A 16931-nucleotide genomic window follows, 5' to 3' on the forward strand; every position below is an offset into this window, starting at 1 on the left:
AGTTTGTCTGGCTACGTGAATAACTTAACGCTTGTTTGTACACAGATCGTGATGCCCAGCACAACATTTCTAACTCAGAAATATCCGGGACAGTTGGTGGAGCGATTTCTTATACAACGGCTGGAGAAGTGTCTCCGGTTCTAACATTGGAAAATAATCGAATTTTGAACAATTGCCGTCAGTTGTACGGCAACTTCTCGACATGTGAATCTTCTATTAGAGTTGATGTGCAGAACATGCAGACAATTCACTTCAGAGTAAGCGATACGAACGCCTCTCACCCGGATTTTGTTCTAAAAATTTCCAAATAATTTTCAGAATAATCTCGTGCAAAACAATCAAGGTGGACTGTACATCCGGGCCGATTCACGAGGTTCGGCCACATCGCTACGTGCCTTCATTCATCACAATCTGTTCTCGGGCAATAAGAATCGACCGACACTGTTCGCAGAGGGCCGACAATCGTCGCCGTATCAACAGATAACGATTTTCAAAAATTATTTCACACAAAATGCGGCCGGGTATGCGGATGTGATCGCATTGCGGCAAGTCGTATCGAATTTCACCCACAATTACGTGCACAGTAACCGTGGTGGACGGATTGTGGAAATTTCCGGCTTCGACAAGGTTCGATTGCCCATTTATCAGACAACGGCCAGAAATGGATTTTATGAGTGAGTTGACTGGACGCTTTTCGGTGTTGAATGGTCGACTACAATTTGTTTCTAAATTTATTTTATTAGCAACGTGGCTACGGACTGGCGTGGTCGTGCAACGATAGTGGCGGGAACAGCTGGCCAGCACTATATCGATAACATTTTCTACAATCCGGACAACGATTACGAAATGATCACGGTGAATCGGTCAATGTAAGTTTTTGTTGTTCAGTTGATATTTGCGATGGGATTTGATGTGGGTTTAGACGAAAATTGTAGATTTGATACGAACCTGATGAATAACGTAATTTAATTGATTTTTTTGCATGTCTTCCTTCATCATCTTCAACAAATGCTGTCTTGTTCGCATTGTTGGATGAGAGTAGATTTGAATTCCAGTTTTGGAACAGGTAATTTGAATTTTGTTTTTTGAATTTTTGTACTTCAGTTTTGTGTGTGCTCTCTATTCGAATGTTTGGTAATGGAAAATCGTCTTTAGTAGATAGATCAACGAAACGTGTGTGTTGTAGTTTTGAGAATTTCTCTGTTTAGACGAGGGCGTACCAGTCCACCAGACTTCTAACATGTCTGATGAACTTTGATTGAAATATGGGTGTTGGAAAGTAAATTTATTTTGATCCTAAATCTCAATGTTAACGTCTAGACCAGTGCCCCACGGCACTTTGAGTCCCTAAACAAACCATGGTTCGATACCTATGCCGATTTGTTACATTACCCTACACGAAAAACATTGGTTCTACGACTTTTGTTATCTAGCGCTAGAAGGGCTAGAACGAGGATAGCCCTAGTGTATATAACAGCAGTCACACATCGTAGGAAGTCGAAATGTTTGGAGTCGAAAATGATAATGGATTTGAAAAAAAAAATCTTTGTGACGGTAGGCGCGGCTGACAAGTTGAAAATTCGAAAAATTGACTTGTCAGGCATGTCCAATCCGCCAACGAAAATTTATTTTCTAATTCTATTCTTAATTTGGCTACCTTCATTTAGACACCAATTTGGATTTTCTACGATGTGAGACTGCTTGCTGATATATACACTAGGGCTAATCTCGTTCTAGCCCTTCTAGTGCTAGATAACAAAAGTCCTATAACGGATTTCCATCCCCGTTCTTATGAGGGACTCAAAGTGCTGTCAAGCGCTGGACTAATATTATGTAAGAATTTAAGGTTTCCTTAGTGATGTTTACTGCATTGTGGACTTACCAGATCCGACTCAGACCTCCGTAACTTTTGCCATCTCCTCTTTACCCCAATTAACTTCCATATAGCTGATGATATTGTTACCTCATCATATCACGATTAGATAGTTAACCAGGCAATATGACAGTATAGACATGCTTGACTCACATTATTGGTCTACTGATGGAGTGTTAGGCCAACCTGAATCCTATCTGAATTTACCTCGAACACTCTGATTTGAGCTGAGCCTGATTTGATCAATTTCTGGTCATATGGTCTTTTGACAGCGGTGGGCCTATTCCTTAGACTAATTAAATTCCCTATAGTTGATCTTCAATGAATGTTTGATCAGAGCATCTTAAGTATCATTTGAACTATCTATGCCATTGTCTCTTTCCCACTGCTTTTTTCATTTATAACGACACGGTTTCAAAATTATGATATATTCCAGGCACCGTATCCCATCACACAGGTATTTTTCCCTTTATTTTTCAATTTTCCGATAATGGAGATGACCCCAAAAACAGATTACATTTCGGCCTCTGACTCCTCTAAACTTAGATTAAGATGCATTTAATTTAAAGGCAACGGATCAATTTACGGAGAATAGGACCGGAATGTTACTTCTTCTCTACAGACAAGAGAAACTGCCGCAATTTATTTGAATTTCTCGATTTTTTCTTATCGTTTGAGAAGCGGAAGGCTTATCACAACAAATCTGCTACTTCATTTGTTTAAAGTATCTCATAACGTATGCTACAAAAACTTGTACTTCACTTGTTCTATCAAACATTTTGCTATATAAGAGAACACCAGCGAGAGCTCATCACTTATTATTGTCGTCGTTGTCGATAGCAGATTGTGCATACTTGTCTCTTCTATACCAAGCAAGCTGGGTCTATACGTTCAGACACAAATTTTCCACTTTTCTCGACAGTCTACAACTCGAGGTCAGCATCACTAAAGGTCATATCTGTGATTACTCAGAAACTACTGAACCGATTTTAATAAACTTTTCTTCCCTGAAAGGTAGTAAAAAGTAATGAATTTTGAGACCGACATAAATTTCAGTAAAATTCGTATTTTTCGTCTTATTATCTAGAGGCCTTTAAATTTTTCGACAATATCTGCCGAACTATATGGCCGATTAACTTCATGTCGGGCTCAAAATTCAGTCCTTTTTGCTTTATCAAATTCGGTTCAGTAGTTTCTGAGATATTGCATATATGCCCTTTATGTTGCCCTCGAACTAATTGTTCTGAGCCAATTGTATCACTGTAGCACCAAATAATCCTAATGTTCTAATTCTCTACAGTACGGTCGATTTATGGAAAACGAAAATTGATGCAAGTCACAATTACTGGAATTACAACACCACGTTGGCCGTTGGTGGTCGGATACGTGATCGTGCAGGTTGGTTTATCAGAAATTTACGAAAGAACAACCATTGATTGAAGAAAAACTCCTTCCCTATTCAGACGATCCCCTTCTACTCGAAGTGCAATTCATGCCATACCACATGAACAATCAATCGATATTGGATGGTAAATGTCCGCCGGGATGGTCATTGCTCGGCGACACGTGTTACGTGTACATTGGTGCCCCGATGACATTCCATGAAGCCAGAGACTTTTGTCGATCGGACAATGCTTCGCTACCATTCATCCGCGGTGATTTGACGTCGTTGTGGATGTACCTGCAGCGGCAAATGATTGATTTGCGTTATCCGCAAAAGGTTTGGGTCCAAGATCTTGACTATCTCGAACAGTGTACGAGCTTTATTTATCGTAATGTGGAAATTGATCCGTGCGATACGCGACGGGGATTCCTATGCGAAATGGATCCGAGGGTAGGCATCTGTTTGTTGAACTGATTCTTGATGGTCCAGTGATTATCAACGGAAAATATTTTGTTAGGTCGTCATCAATCCACTATCGTGGCAAGCCGACATTATCGCTATCAGCGTCATCAGTTCCTTTGTCCTTGCGTTGCTGCTATTACTGCTGTTCGGAATTTGTTGGTTCACAAAATCACGGCATCGACATGTTCAACGTTTGGAGCGACGTAACAGCATTCGACAGAGTTTGCGCAGTTTGAATACCATTGGTGTTGATCCGGGCACAATGCGACGACGAAATTTTGTAGGAATTTTTGTTTGATTTTCAGTTTTTTCTTTGGTTTTTTAATTTTTCGTTTTTTTTTGGTTTTGTTTTTTTGTGTTCATCAGAATGTGTCCCGGTCTACGGACACATTGACGAAATCAACAGTTACTGACTACAAGAAAATGATTTCGAATGGTTCCATCGACTCAATGGACAAAAGTGTTCTGAGCTCAGAGACAAGCTACGACATCTATGAGGCACATCAACAACAATTCGGAAACGGGAAGCCTGCGTATGCCGACCCAAGGTTTCCGGATACTCAACGAAAGGCACCAGCTGAACCGAAAGTGTACGGTCTGCCTGATTATAGTCCGCAGGGTTTTGAGCTATCTTTCCGAAACGAAGGATTCAAGGACAATTCGACTTACACTGGGACAAGGAACAATTCAGTCGGCACCTACATCAATGAGGATACACCGATTATTCATCAGATTGATCCGGAAGACAGTAACTCGGATTATTACGGCAACTCGAGCACTCTACCGATGCGAGTCAAACAGGACAATTTGTCATTCCTAACCGAATTGAAGCACAAATTGCCCGATTACGAGAAATTGCCGAAACAGAAACCGGTTCAAAGCAGTTTCCTTCCAACGCCACCCGAATCACCGTACCCACGCGGTTCCAGTACGAATACATCTCAATACGAACGACAAGTGAACACTCCATCACCCAAGAAAACGACACACGAGTACCAGAAACCGGAGGTTCGACGGCCGAATGCATTCACAAGTCCACCACCGGACATCCGACGACCGGACTCCTATTACACGGCAATGCGAACCGCACCGGAATCGAGACCGCCACCACCGCCAGTAAATCGACCGAAAACCGTTTACGAGGCCTCGGACGATCGACGAGCATACGCACGGTCCAAATCTGAAGCCATATTGGAAACGAATTTCGATGACGAAACATCACTTCCGAATCCGCTCACAAGTGATAGCAGAAGCTACAGCCAACCGCTGGAGACTGCAATGTAGTTTTTAGAATGACACTAGTTGTAGGGAAACGATTTTTTTTTATTTTTAGAATTTTATTATCGAAAATGATGAGGATGCTACAAGCAATGCAACACGGAAAGTATTTTGTTTGTCGAGTAGTGCTCATTTGACCACCATATCTGTGCAGTGAAAAAGGAAATTTGATCTACAGGAATGTTTGTTGTTTAGGTAAAATTCGATGAATTGTTGAAAATTTTGTAAGAAAATTTTACTTTTGGTGTTCGATAGAGACTGTTTTTAATGTTAGATATGAGAAAGGATTGGATAAATACGATATTTTTGTATATCCACCAGCAATCAAATGAAGATATGACATGAAATTCAATAAATTTAAGCTACGAATAAGAGCAACGATCGAGCACAATTTTTCACTTTAATTTGGCGAACGGACGATTTGTGTTGATAAGCGATGTGATGTTTTTGCACCTATTTTATGAATAGATTAAGTTCCGGGATCCGTATGGTTCCACTTATCCAAAAAGCTTCTAGTCATCAGGTCGATAAATCAATTTTCGCTCCGGAAAAATTTGAAAATGGATACATCGATCAAGACTTTTAGAATTTCGTGTGTGTCTTCACCATTCTGTGATTGTAGTTACTGGCTAGGGAACAGTGGCTGCTACACATTGACTAATCGGGGCTATTATTCGAAATTTTTATTCCCAAATTTTTGAAAATTCTCAACAATTTTTTACAAAAATCTGAAAATTCTTCAATTTGTAAATTTTTAAGAAATAATTCTCAAAAAAAATCTTTAAATTTCGAAATAATAACCTTGTTGGCTACTCGACCACTAAACCCATTATTATCGATCGCTAGCTAATTGCAGCGAAGATCTCATTTCTTTAGAAGTTTGAAATTTCCGGATACTAATGTAAAGATAGTAAGAATCATGTTAGAAATAATGTCACTAACACTCCCAAATATGCCCTATATTTTCATTAGGAGTTAAGAATTCTGTGAAAGTTAAAGAGTTTTTGTGAATTTTGATAACTTTCAAGAATTTCAATTCTCGAAAGTTCTTGAATGTGCTCGAAATCCACGAAAATTCCTGGATACTAAAATTCTAAAGTTAAAAAATTTTCAGGATTTCTTTAGAATTTTCAGAACATTCAAATTCTTAAAAACTCCTAAAATTGACGCCATAAGTGCGGTCAAACTTCAAAATGGAAAGTGCGTAATACTTTCTAACGCAGCGTCATTTTCATACAAGAAAGCGTTGAAATTTATTTTTCGGTTCACTTTTTCATCGAATCGTTCACCTCAACAAAAAAGAAGTTTTTCCGAAATGCACCCAAAAACTCAGAACACAGTAAAATCGGACCAGTTCCTTCTCCATACAAAATTTTTCATTTCATGAAATTTCATACACCTCTCTGAAACCGTTTGGTCACAAAAGTTCAGTGTGTGGACATATTTTGATCGAAGCTAATCTTCATCTTATAGTCAGAGGTCATACCTTTCTAACGATACTGGCGCACTTACGACGTGAATTCTCGAAAATTCTTGAAAATCATTTTTTTTTAATTTTAAAAGTTTTTGAAATTGTTGAAATTTTTGAAATTCTTGAAAATTCTTGGACATTCGAAACTACAAAGTTCAAGAATTTTCGAGAATATTCAAGAATTTCAAAATATTAAATCCTTGAAATTGATGACATTCTTGAACTGTCCCGAAATTCTCAAAAAAAAAAATCCTGAAAATAGGCCCTGATCATCACAGGGCATCAATTTCTTTACAGCTTTTCGAAATTCCTTCCAACATTTTTCATTTTTACTTCGGCATCAAAAACTATACTTCTAGGTCGGGCGAATCTAGCCTCAATTCGTACTGGACACTTTTCGTTCCTCGAACGCTTGGTACCCATTGATTCTTCTCTAGTAAGTAGAAGTTGTAGTAAGTATTCTTTGCCGTCATTCTTTTTCGACTACACTCGAATGGAAACTACCATTGAGGCTACATATCTGAATTGGTTTAGGTTAAAAATTAATTATTTTTTTGAGGGACATATTATGTCCACCGCATGTGGTTATATGCATTTATACGACATAAATGTGATTAATGTTGTGTGATCCGACTTATCGACTTCATGTCGCTCCTGAAACGTCCTCTAAATAACGTGAAAAATTTTGTTCGAAAGACGCAAACTTTATAACGAACGAAAAAGTTGATTGAAATTAGTTCTTGAAACGGATAGAGGTACCAAACCGATTGTTATTCAAAAGACTAAAGTTTTTGATTTAAAATTTTGTAAATTTTACGTGTAAAATAAATTAAAATTTTTGTAATTGTTACTACTTAGAGCAAGATAAGATAGATAGAGACGTATTTTCGACCGTAACGAAAATTAAAAATTTTCTCTGGAAAATTCGAAATTTTCAGTGTTATGAGATCACCGTTTATTTCGTCGTACACGTACTATAATTTGATAGAAATGATCGTTTTTAGTTAGGCATAACAAAATCAATTTTTTACATCCATAAGAAAATCACAAATCGTATTTTAGCCTGTAAGGTCAGCATATAAATGAAATTTTTATAAATTTAGTATTTTTTGTAACAAATAAAGACGGAGCTTACATACAAAACGAGATTCATTTTTGGGCTATTTATGAATTGGTTCCGAATCTACAGAATTTAATGACGACATCAAATCGATTTTGTTGTAGTCTCGCTTACCTTTTCTATATACCTCTTCTCAATTGGACAGAGAGTGGATATGACGGTAGGATTCTTGAACGGAATTTCCAATAGAACTTTTTGGAATAAAATGTCTATTCCCCGTAATTCACGTCCGACTCCGACTTCACTATACCTTGCGAGTTTAATCACTATGCATCCTAGATTACATTCGGCCGCCCTGGTAAGTGGTAAAGCACAATCATACAAGGAGCTGACACTCAATTGGCGTACAGTCCGACTGACTACGACATTTATACTCTAAACATTTAAAAGATCTCCTGAGAGATTCACTGAAGCCTTATAATTCATCCAATTAATTCCAGCTGGGTTCGGGTCGGCTCGACTTTAAAAAATCCCCTCTCAAGTCGTGAGTTTATATCTATTGTAGTGGAAAAACGATGAAATCTTTTACTTCGTTCGTTAATCTCTGGATTCATCTTTTTAACGAATAGTCTCAACGAGCCGTACCATACCTATTGGAAAATAGGCAAAATTTCGATATACTTTTGGTGTCAGCCCTGGTGTATAGATAGTGTAGTCTTTCTAGTCAATTTCAGTGACTTGATAGAAATCATTTTTCCGATGTATTAGAGGAGTTTCAATAAAAAAAATATTTTATTTCTCATTTTTTCCAAAAAAAATATTCCTATTGTGGTAGCCCGTCCACATGTCTGTAACACCATTCGCAGAAGCCCCAACCGCGAACTCCATTCACGGTGCAAGTAGTGTATTGTTCTACCAATCTTGCCTCAGCTTCAGTTCCCATGTAAAATTCAACTTTTTCATATCCAAGCGCTTGAACTACGTAACGTTCGCCACCTACACGGAAAAATTGATCGAATTACAATGAGTTCTTAAAAGAGATTGTCGCCAAATTAATGTTAAAGTTAATGAAGTAATAGATTTTGCATCAATATGACTTGAAAAAATTTAATTCAAAAGAAATATAATAGAATCGATATCCTAGTGCTTGTCGCCTGTGAAAGGTTCATGATTGGAAATAGATAAGAAAATAAGTTTGAGCACGACATAGTAAATATGTACAGATAATATACACATACGGGAGTGTCTTTACCATGTCTTGTATTTACTATGTCGTGGCTTGAGATAAATTTAGTTCAAACTATTGGACTACATTATCGTTTGTGAGATGGAAATGACACAAATGATTAATTATCGCTTCGATTTACCTGCCCAAAATGTAAAACCATAATCTGTTGGAGGTTTTTCCTCTTCTCCGTGTTGATAAAGCTTGAAGTCACAATCGGTAATGGCATGATTCACACCAAGTTTAGCTTTCGTGATGAATCCCATTACAAAACTGTAAAAAATCAACTCAAATGATTGTTAAACGAGCGCAACGAATCGGCAGATTCAAACCTCGAGAACAAAACTGGAGTGCAAATGGCTCCAACGGTCAATCGGTCACCATTCTCCAACGTTAAGAAATGTATCGCATATCGATGAAAATTCTTCCAATCCCTCAAATCAGCAACGGTATGGTCTCTTAATGAATTTGTGAATATCGTATAGTCTTTGCCGTCAATTGTAGCTGTTCCTCTTACGTCACCATGTTGCTCGTAGTGGGTTTGATGGAAACTTAAGACATAAATTTTAATTTTAATATTAATTGATTATCTAGACCAATACAAATCCACTTACCGTTCAAGATTTTTAAAATATTCTTTACTCCATGGTTCCTGAATAATAGAAAGGGCAGTGGTGAATAGGTCGCTTAAATTTCACTTAGAAAGCTTAAAAATTGTGCGAGCTTTCATTGTCATGATCTAAATATTTCAAACAGCGCCGCACCAAGAACGAGTTTTTAGTAGAAGGAACCGAATTTCTGTCTAGCTACCTCCACTCATACAATTATTCTTCTATTAATAGTATTTATACGGCCTCACCACTAAGAAGCGCGAGCGTGTGACAATGATGCTATAAAGACGTATAAACCGTGTGTTTGTATGTATAAGTGCACCAGCTGGTGAAACACCTAAAGCAATCTGTGACATCAATACCCTCTCTCTAGCAACCAAACTACTTTTATTAAGGTGGTGAAAGAATCAAGTAGCCTTTGGAATTTTCATGTACATTACATCGCAGTCAGTCAAAATGTGGACTAGTGTTTGTAGAATACAAAGAAATAAGTTGTGAATTTGACACAGAGAGCTGAGAGTTTGTTTGCTAGAGGGAGTATTGGTGACACAAATTTGATTGACATTGCCTGTCTGCATTCTCAAATACACAAGTTGTCGTCACATTACTACAATAGATGGATGTGGTAGACTGGTAGACATACTAATATGAACAAATTTAGGGGTGATGTATAAAATAGCAATTTTCCTAGCCAGTGCAGTAATGGAAATTTTGCGCAAAAGATGTGAAAATTTCGGTTAAAAGAACAAGATTCTGTGAAGTGGGATTCTCGTTTTTTTTAAAGAGAAACTTTGCCAACTTACGAATCCACTTTCATCGTGCAATTCTAAACAGCTGTTATCGACAACGACATTAAAAAGAAGTGATGAGCATTGGCTAATGTTGTGTCATATGTCGTAAACGATAGGAAAAACTCATGACGTAAAACATGAGTTAAAAATTGATCAATAGTTAAACCAAATGAAGTAACAGAACAAACCGTAAATAATTGTGTTATTCCGGCTGTTGAAATCGCATAATTTCGAAGCTCTCTAGTGTAATGTCCCATCGAATACATACCATTGCCATAGCTTTTGCTATAGGCTTCGGATGCATATCAGTATCGAAATTGTAATGCGGCAGATTTGTTGTCCAAATTGCATCAATTTTCACATCAAACGTTTGAGATTGATCCTTTTCGAGTCTATTGATTGAAAATTATTTCGTTAATGAAGTCCTTATTCCTCCTTTCTTTTCATCATATTGATAAATTTACTTCAATTTCCCGTTGTATGACAACTTCCATGTTCTCATTGGTATAATCGGTGTCAGTTTGATCCCTTCAACAGCATAATTATGGTCATCTTTATACTCAGAGTCGGTTTGAATTAACGTCGAATCCGGCCACTTAGGTGAGACCAGAATTTGATCGCTGAACTCTGGGATTCGAAGAATGACAAAGGCATTCACTCGATTGTTCTTGCGCTGGGCAGTAGCCAGAGCTAAAATACAATTATCGTCAGAGACACCATGAAAGTAGACTGCATCAGCTGCCTAAATAGAAAATTATTGGGAGTTGTCGTAAGAACTCATTCTCATAATTAAGAAAAACCAGACCATTGGATTCTCCGACAATTGATGCCTTTTTTCCAGCTCTTCAATATCAGCAGTTTTACGTCTTCGTAGCGTCAATAAGAGGTACATAGCACAAAATTTCAAGTAGAAATACTTGGAACTATCCCGGTAAATTCCGTAAATCGGTTCCAGGGTCCGCACATTTTTAGCGTATAAGAACAGAACAACCAGAATCGCGAACACAAATTGAAAATACATTCCGATTATGTCACTCTGTTAGATGTGTTGGATACCGAAAGAATGAATTCGTTAAAAAATTACGAGAGCCAAGAAAAAAATTGTCAACTTTAAAGTCCAATGATAAGATAACGCGGTGTGGACATCGATTTTTTGTAATCGAAAATCTATCAGGTGTTTGGAAATTTGATTGCATTTTCTTCAATAGTTATCTTATCGATTCATATTAAGATTTCGAGTGCGTATCATCCAACCAGATGGATATTCTTGGAAGCAATTCTTTTGTAAAAAGCCTCCTGAGGCTAAAAGGCTGCCAGCTGCCTACGCTTCTTTCAAGTCATCAGAACCTTTTTAAATATTTTTTTTGATGTAGCTTAGCAGCTTCACTGATGTACAAATACAACTCCTTTAACTTTAAATTTTAAAGTTATTAGAACCATCCACGGAATGAGCAGTGTTTCCGTAAAGCTCAGAAACGGTCAACAGAGGCCAAACAATTGTGTGACCTGAAATCCTGAAATTCAGGTAAGGTCAGGTTTTTGCTTTGCAAAAATTTCAGTTCAACCTGGAATACCTGACAGATCCGACTTGAGATCAAAAATTAGGTTTCAGGTCAAAATTCATTTAATTAGATTTCAGGTAAATCGGGGTAACATTCAGGTTGACCTAGAGTTCCATAGAGTTCCCGACGTTTATTTGGTGTGCGTGACCGAAGTGTTGGCAAAGTCCAAACCATGAATTTTTTACGAGAATTAGTTCCACAAGCGTTCGAAATTTTCAGAATTTTAGAAAGGATGATTGACGGTACTTTGAATTCAAACGTGATGAACGAAAGAACCAGCGACTGAACTGTGTTTTCTTTTGGTTTTAATTTGAAATACCAAAGCCGATAATCAGATTCCGTTTAGCGTTTCAAAAATGCTCAACGAGCCAAATCAACATGATCGCAATTCGCAATAAAACGTGTAACGAGTGAGAAGAACAACTTTTTTTTGGATTGGTTGATTCTTTTGATCATCATACTCATCCGTATTTCCTCTCAATTACTTTCAAATATAAATTTCTCTTACTTCCGGTCAATTCCTTGTATTATTTCCTTTAATTACCATTATTTACCGGATGCGCCGGCAATTCCTTTAAGGGCGTGTAGTCAATTAGGAACATTTTTGTTCCCCACATATTTCGGTATTTTCTGGTGTAAGACCCTGACTTTCAGTCAATGAAATTGGGTGGTGTCAATCGGTCAATCTGTCAGTAAAGGCGGAAAAATGTTGAGAAGAGTCAGATCAGTGCAATAATACGACAGAAAATGAAGCGTTTTGAGAATGTGCGACCGTGTGTCTCGTTTGCTAGTGGCAGATCAGAAGTAATAAAACGTTCCAGCTACTATGACGAATGGTACTACACAAGTCGTGAAATGTGTTTGAAGAAGAAGCGAGATGAGTGGACTACATCAATGAAGGTGTCGGCTTTTGATGAAAACAATTCATTCCTTTTCACATTAAAATCAGATGACAGTCGTACGAATGGGCTCGATGAAAAATTGGATGAGCCAAGTGGAGCAGGTGATGACACTACAATGAGTTTGATCGCTGGTAGGGAAATATATGCGCTAATCAGTGGTTACATTGCATTTTGGGATGTGAAAGTGTCGTGGAAAGTGTCGAACGACAAGCCCTACCAATTTTGCCTCGTTAAACTCAAGCTCTGTTCGGATGACAACAAGAGCACACTGACAGGATATTTACATTTGGATCAATTTCGCAAATACGCAGATTGCGGCTGCTTCATACAACAACCATTCGAATGCATGGGCGATCCGCAATGCAATCTTTACGATAAAGAGTCTGAACGTCATGACATGACAGTGACGGTAAAATATGCAGAATTTTGTTCAGTAAAAGAAATCCAAAAATTGAAGAGACAACAGATAAATGAAGTGGATCAAATCCGTGTTGAGGTTGAAATAGTACTTGGACGGAGAAACTACGAAAGTTCTTGGATGAATCACTCGTTTGCTGACGACAGACAGAAAAAATGGTCAATGATGAGGACAGACTTTGTTCTCGGCTCTAGACGGCAAGACATGCTGAGGGATAAAACAAAAAAGGCGATCGTGCTTTTCAAATTAAAGTCAGGTGAAACGGTTCCAGTTCATGAGGAGGTATTGCGAGAAGGAAGAAGTGATATGCTAAACAGTATGATCGAGTCTGATATGATGGAAGCAAGAACTCGGGAAATACCAGTTACAGATGAATCGTTCACACTTCCGATCTTTCAAGACTTTGTGAATGGCTTGTATGGTGACTGGACAAATAGAGAAATGGAGATAAATTGCGACAATTTTGACCTTCTGTTTTCTCGCTTGAAAATTTGTCATTACTACTCAGCTCATCAACTCTTGGATCTAACTATTGGCACAATCGTAGGAAATCCACACCCAGTTTTTACCACCTCATCGGCGTTAGAAATGTACAAGTTAGGTTGTGTTTACAACATTAAATGTTTGAAGAGTCGTTGTATGCATTGGATGCAATTTAATGATGACCTTTCATATATCAAGTTCAAGGAATTGGCGAGAGAAGTCGACGAATTAATGAATACACTACGCGATCCGGCGGATCGAAATCCATTATTGGCGTACGTTAAAAATAAAAGTTCTTTGTATTGAAAGCGAAATTTCTTTTTGAAAATAATTAAGATAATAAATGCTGAAGAGTGTATGTTGAAACGGTGTCGGTGTTTTTGTTCATAAGTAATATGAGTTAATGGTTAAAAAAATCAAAAATCTAGGGAAGGAAACGATTATTTGTGGGCCTCTAAATTTTTGATTTTTTAACCATCGCAATGGTATAGCAGCAGATGTTATTCAAAGTCAACAAAAAAGTTACTTCGGACTATTAAGAGTCAGTCAAACTGATGTAAACTAACTAGAGTGGCAACTTTAACGTATTCGTTCACAACGATTCAAAGATGCGTCCCGAAGAAAACCGCACAAACACGTCGAATTGGAAGCAGACAGTAAGGGCGAAGCATTTGGCTATGTTCATAGATGACGAATCCGCAATTAAAAAAATGTCCGTCCGTCCGTCCGTCCGTCTGTGACCCCTCTAGCTTGAGTAAATCACAACCTTTTTTCAAAATTCTTTTTTTCCCCGATTGGTATCGACAAAATAAGGTCAAGTTCGAAAATGGGCATGGTAGGGTCGGCCCTTCCAGAGCTAGGGCCCTATAGGTGTTTTTCAGTCTTTCGACGATATCTACCGAAATACGCACGCAGTAGCTGCTTGTGATATATCAAATGAAAGGTATTGACGAGTAGAACAAAGTTGCTGAACATTGTTTTTGGGTAAGATGCAACGTGGGCTTGTTGGGAGGGCTCAAAGGTCGTTACTCGGCCCTAAGTGTTTTTTGCACATAAATCGAGTAAATCTCATCCGATTTTGCTAGATTTAGTTTTTTATGGAAGGTAATTGAATACCGCAAAGAACGTGAACGCGAAAAAAGTTTCAAATTTGGGCCCTTGGACTAAGGCCGCTACTCGGCCCTAGGTGTTTTTTGCACATAAATCGAGTAAATCTTATCCGATTTTGCTAGTTTTTGTTTCATTTGAGAGATAATTGAATGCCGAATAGAATGATGGCAAAAAAAGTTTCATATTTGGGCCCTTGGACTAAGGCCGCTACTCGGCCCTAAGTGTTTCTTGCAAATAAATCGAGTAAATCTCATCCGATTTTGCTAGTTTTTGTTTCATTTGAGAGATAATTGAATGCCGAATAGAATGATGGCGAAAAAAGTTTCAAATTTGGGCCCTTGGACTATGGCCGCTACTCGGCCTTAAGTGGTTTTTGCACATAAATCGAGTATATCTCATCCGATTTTGCCAGATTTAGTTTTTTTTTGAAGGTATTTGAATACGAAGAGAACGTGGTGAAAAAAGTTTCAAATTTTGGCCCTTCGACTAAGGCCGCTTTGTGGCCTTATGTGGTTTTTGCTCATAAATCGAGAATATTTCATCAAACTTTGCTTTGTTTCGTTTGACAGATAATTCAATACCGAAAGAAAATTGATAAAAAAGTTGCAAATTCGGATTCCTAAAATTACATCGTAAACTTTTGTTTTATACTTGAGAAGTACTTCGTACGGGCTTTTGTAATTGCGCTAAGCGCAATTTTAAAGATGAACACTTACAGTTAATTTGCAAAAATAGGCAATAATGTCAAGTACGCAATAAGGTTACGGAAGCACTTTGATAACGGACGAATAAGGGTTACGGGCTTATTAGGGCTACGGTCGTATAATGGTTTCGGGCAAAATAGGTTTACGGGTAGTACGGGGCTCAGTCGCAGCAAACGCTCCGACTGTTCTGATGCCTTGTTTTTTGTTCACTTTACTCGGGAGGTGTTGATTTATCAATTTGATAGAATCATAGTCACCGGTAATTGGAATCTAATCTAGTGATCGAAGTAAAGAGAAATCATTCTAAATTAAATTATCTTTCGGAATAGACGTGTTTGTCTCTAAATTATTCTTTTGTGAGTCTTCGGAAACTTCGCTGGTCCTTGAAAGTCAACAGGAGCACGGTGCAGTTGAACAAATTTTTTTCGAAAAGTTCGTAAACATGGGGTTTTCTTGTTAAAAATGATTGGGGTGATCCTAACGATTATTTTTCTCCTAAATTTAAAATGTTTTGCCCGATCGTTAGGATCACCCCAATCATTTTTAACAAGAAAACCCCATGTTTACGAACTTTTCGAAAAAAAGTTTTTCAACCGCACCGTGGGAGGTTATGTACCTTTTACATGCTACATGCGTCGAAAACCGTACTTTTCATGTTTTAAGCACTTCTTTCGACGCCCTCAGCATGTAAAATCCATTACAAAACTCGGGATAAAAATGAAAAGTCTCGTTTTCGTGTGTTTATTGACCTCGGCCTCGCCTCGGATCAACAAAATTCACACGAAAACTCTACTTTTCATCTTTTTATCCCTAGTCATGTAAAATACTATTCCCTCACTCGCTCGTAAAGTAAAGCGCCGTACCATACACGTGAAATAATTTGATATCTCGTATCAAAATGAGTAATAGTACCTAGGGCAAAAGCCGTCAGATTCTTTTACTCATCTGAAGACATTAAATTCCTTCGCTGGTATAGTAATGTACTAATAATACTACTTGCCTCATGCGAAAGTTAACAATTACATAGCAATTTGCACCTGTCCATGTGGACTATTTTTTGTTTCCTTTATGGAAAACCACCTTTGCATGGGGCAGGTAGTGAACTCGGATTCATTGGGTGCTGCTACGTACTTCATTACTTCGAAAACAACTCTAGGATACTTGCAAACTCACTGGTCTTCGGCTCAGAAATATAAACTCTACACTTTTAGAAAAGACAGTTACCGAAGCAAGCTCGTTGCTCAAAGACACACTACTGACTTTACTTTGTCACTACAAATACCAAGGCTGTATACTTTGGGGAGGTTACACAGATGCAGATACGCGGGTTACACACCACGTTTCGTACAAAAAATTCACCACGCCATACAAATTCAATTTTGGTGAATTTGTTTGTATGGAAAAGGTGTGTTCCCGCGTATCTAATAAAATGGCGATCTGCGTGACCTCCCCAAAGTATACAGCCTTGACAAATACCCCCAGCGCCCCAGCTGAAATGCCTAATTGAAGTAAAAGCAACAAAACCAAACAGAGAATTTGATTCTCTTCCCTCCCAGGGCTTGCGTGAAGCAACGTACACAGAAAAGCGGACTGTTTC

General features: G+C 38.0%; 2 protein-coding genes across 4 annotated transcripts in view; one reads left to right on the top strand and one right to left on the bottom strand.

Moving 5' to 3' along the window:
* The window catches only part of LOC119070816 (protein bark beetle), a 29349-nt gene extending 21983 nt beyond the window's left edge, over positions 1–7366 (top strand). The window contains exons 6-13 of one of the 3 annotated variants that reach the window (XM_037175295.1): positions 46–257; positions 319–674; positions 744–869; positions 1043–1066; positions 3174–3271; positions 3337–3707; positions 3775–3999; positions 4086–7366. In XM_037175295.1, the coding sequence (XP_037031190.1) occupies positions 46–257; positions 319–674; positions 744–869; positions 1043–1066; positions 3174–3271; positions 3337–3707; positions 3775–3999; positions 4086–5003 (2330 nt within the window). In that variant the 3' untranslated portion in view covers positions 5004–7366. The remainder of the gene's footprint in view (positions 1–45; positions 258–318; positions 675–743; positions 870–1042; positions 1067–3173; positions 3272–3336; positions 3708–3774; positions 4000–4085) is intronic. The other 2 variants (XM_037175296.1, XM_037175297.1) reach the window with 2 other exon arrangements.
* A 932-nt stretch (positions 7367–8298) lies between these two features.
* On the bottom strand, positions 8299–11233 carry LOC119070837. The gene is made up of 7 exons (XM_037175347.1): positions 10961–11233; positions 10620–10897; positions 10424–10547; positions 9368–9405; positions 9086–9304; positions 8896–9026; positions 8299–8524 (listed from the first exon to the last, which is right to left on the bottom strand). The coding sequence occupies exons 1-7, from the start codon at positions 11174–11176 to the stop codon at positions 8352–8354; spliced, it is 1179 nt and encodes a 392-aa protein (XP_037031242.1). The 5' UTR covers positions 11177–11233; the 3' UTR covers positions 8299–8351.
* Positions 11234–16931: the final 5698 nt, after the last annotated feature.

Source organism: Bradysia coprophila (genome assembly GCF_014529535.1).
Source record: "Bradysia coprophila strain Holo2 chromosome IV unlocalized genomic scaffold, BU_Bcop_v1 contig_106, whole genome shotgun sequence".
NCBI classification, from domain to species: domain Eukaryota; kingdom Metazoa; phylum Arthropoda; class Insecta; order Diptera; family Sciaridae; genus Bradysia; species Bradysia coprophila.

What these genes read in the sequence shown, in the direction of transcription:
- LOC119070837 (XM_037175347.1), bottom strand. Translation starts at nt 11,176, where the DNA reads ATGTATTTTCAATTTGTGTTCGCGATTCTGGTTGTTCTGTTCTTATAC. An exon ending in AATTGTCGGAGAATCCAATG is followed by an intron (nt 10,898 to 10,960) that starts GTCTGGTTTTTC and finishes TTTTCTATTTAG; the next exon opens with GCAGCTGATGCAGTCTACTT. An exon ending in ACTCCAGTTTTGTTCTCGAG is followed by an intron (nt 9,027 to 9,085) that starts GTTTGAATCTGC and finishes GATTTTTTACAG; the next exon opens with TTTTGTAATGGGATTCATCA.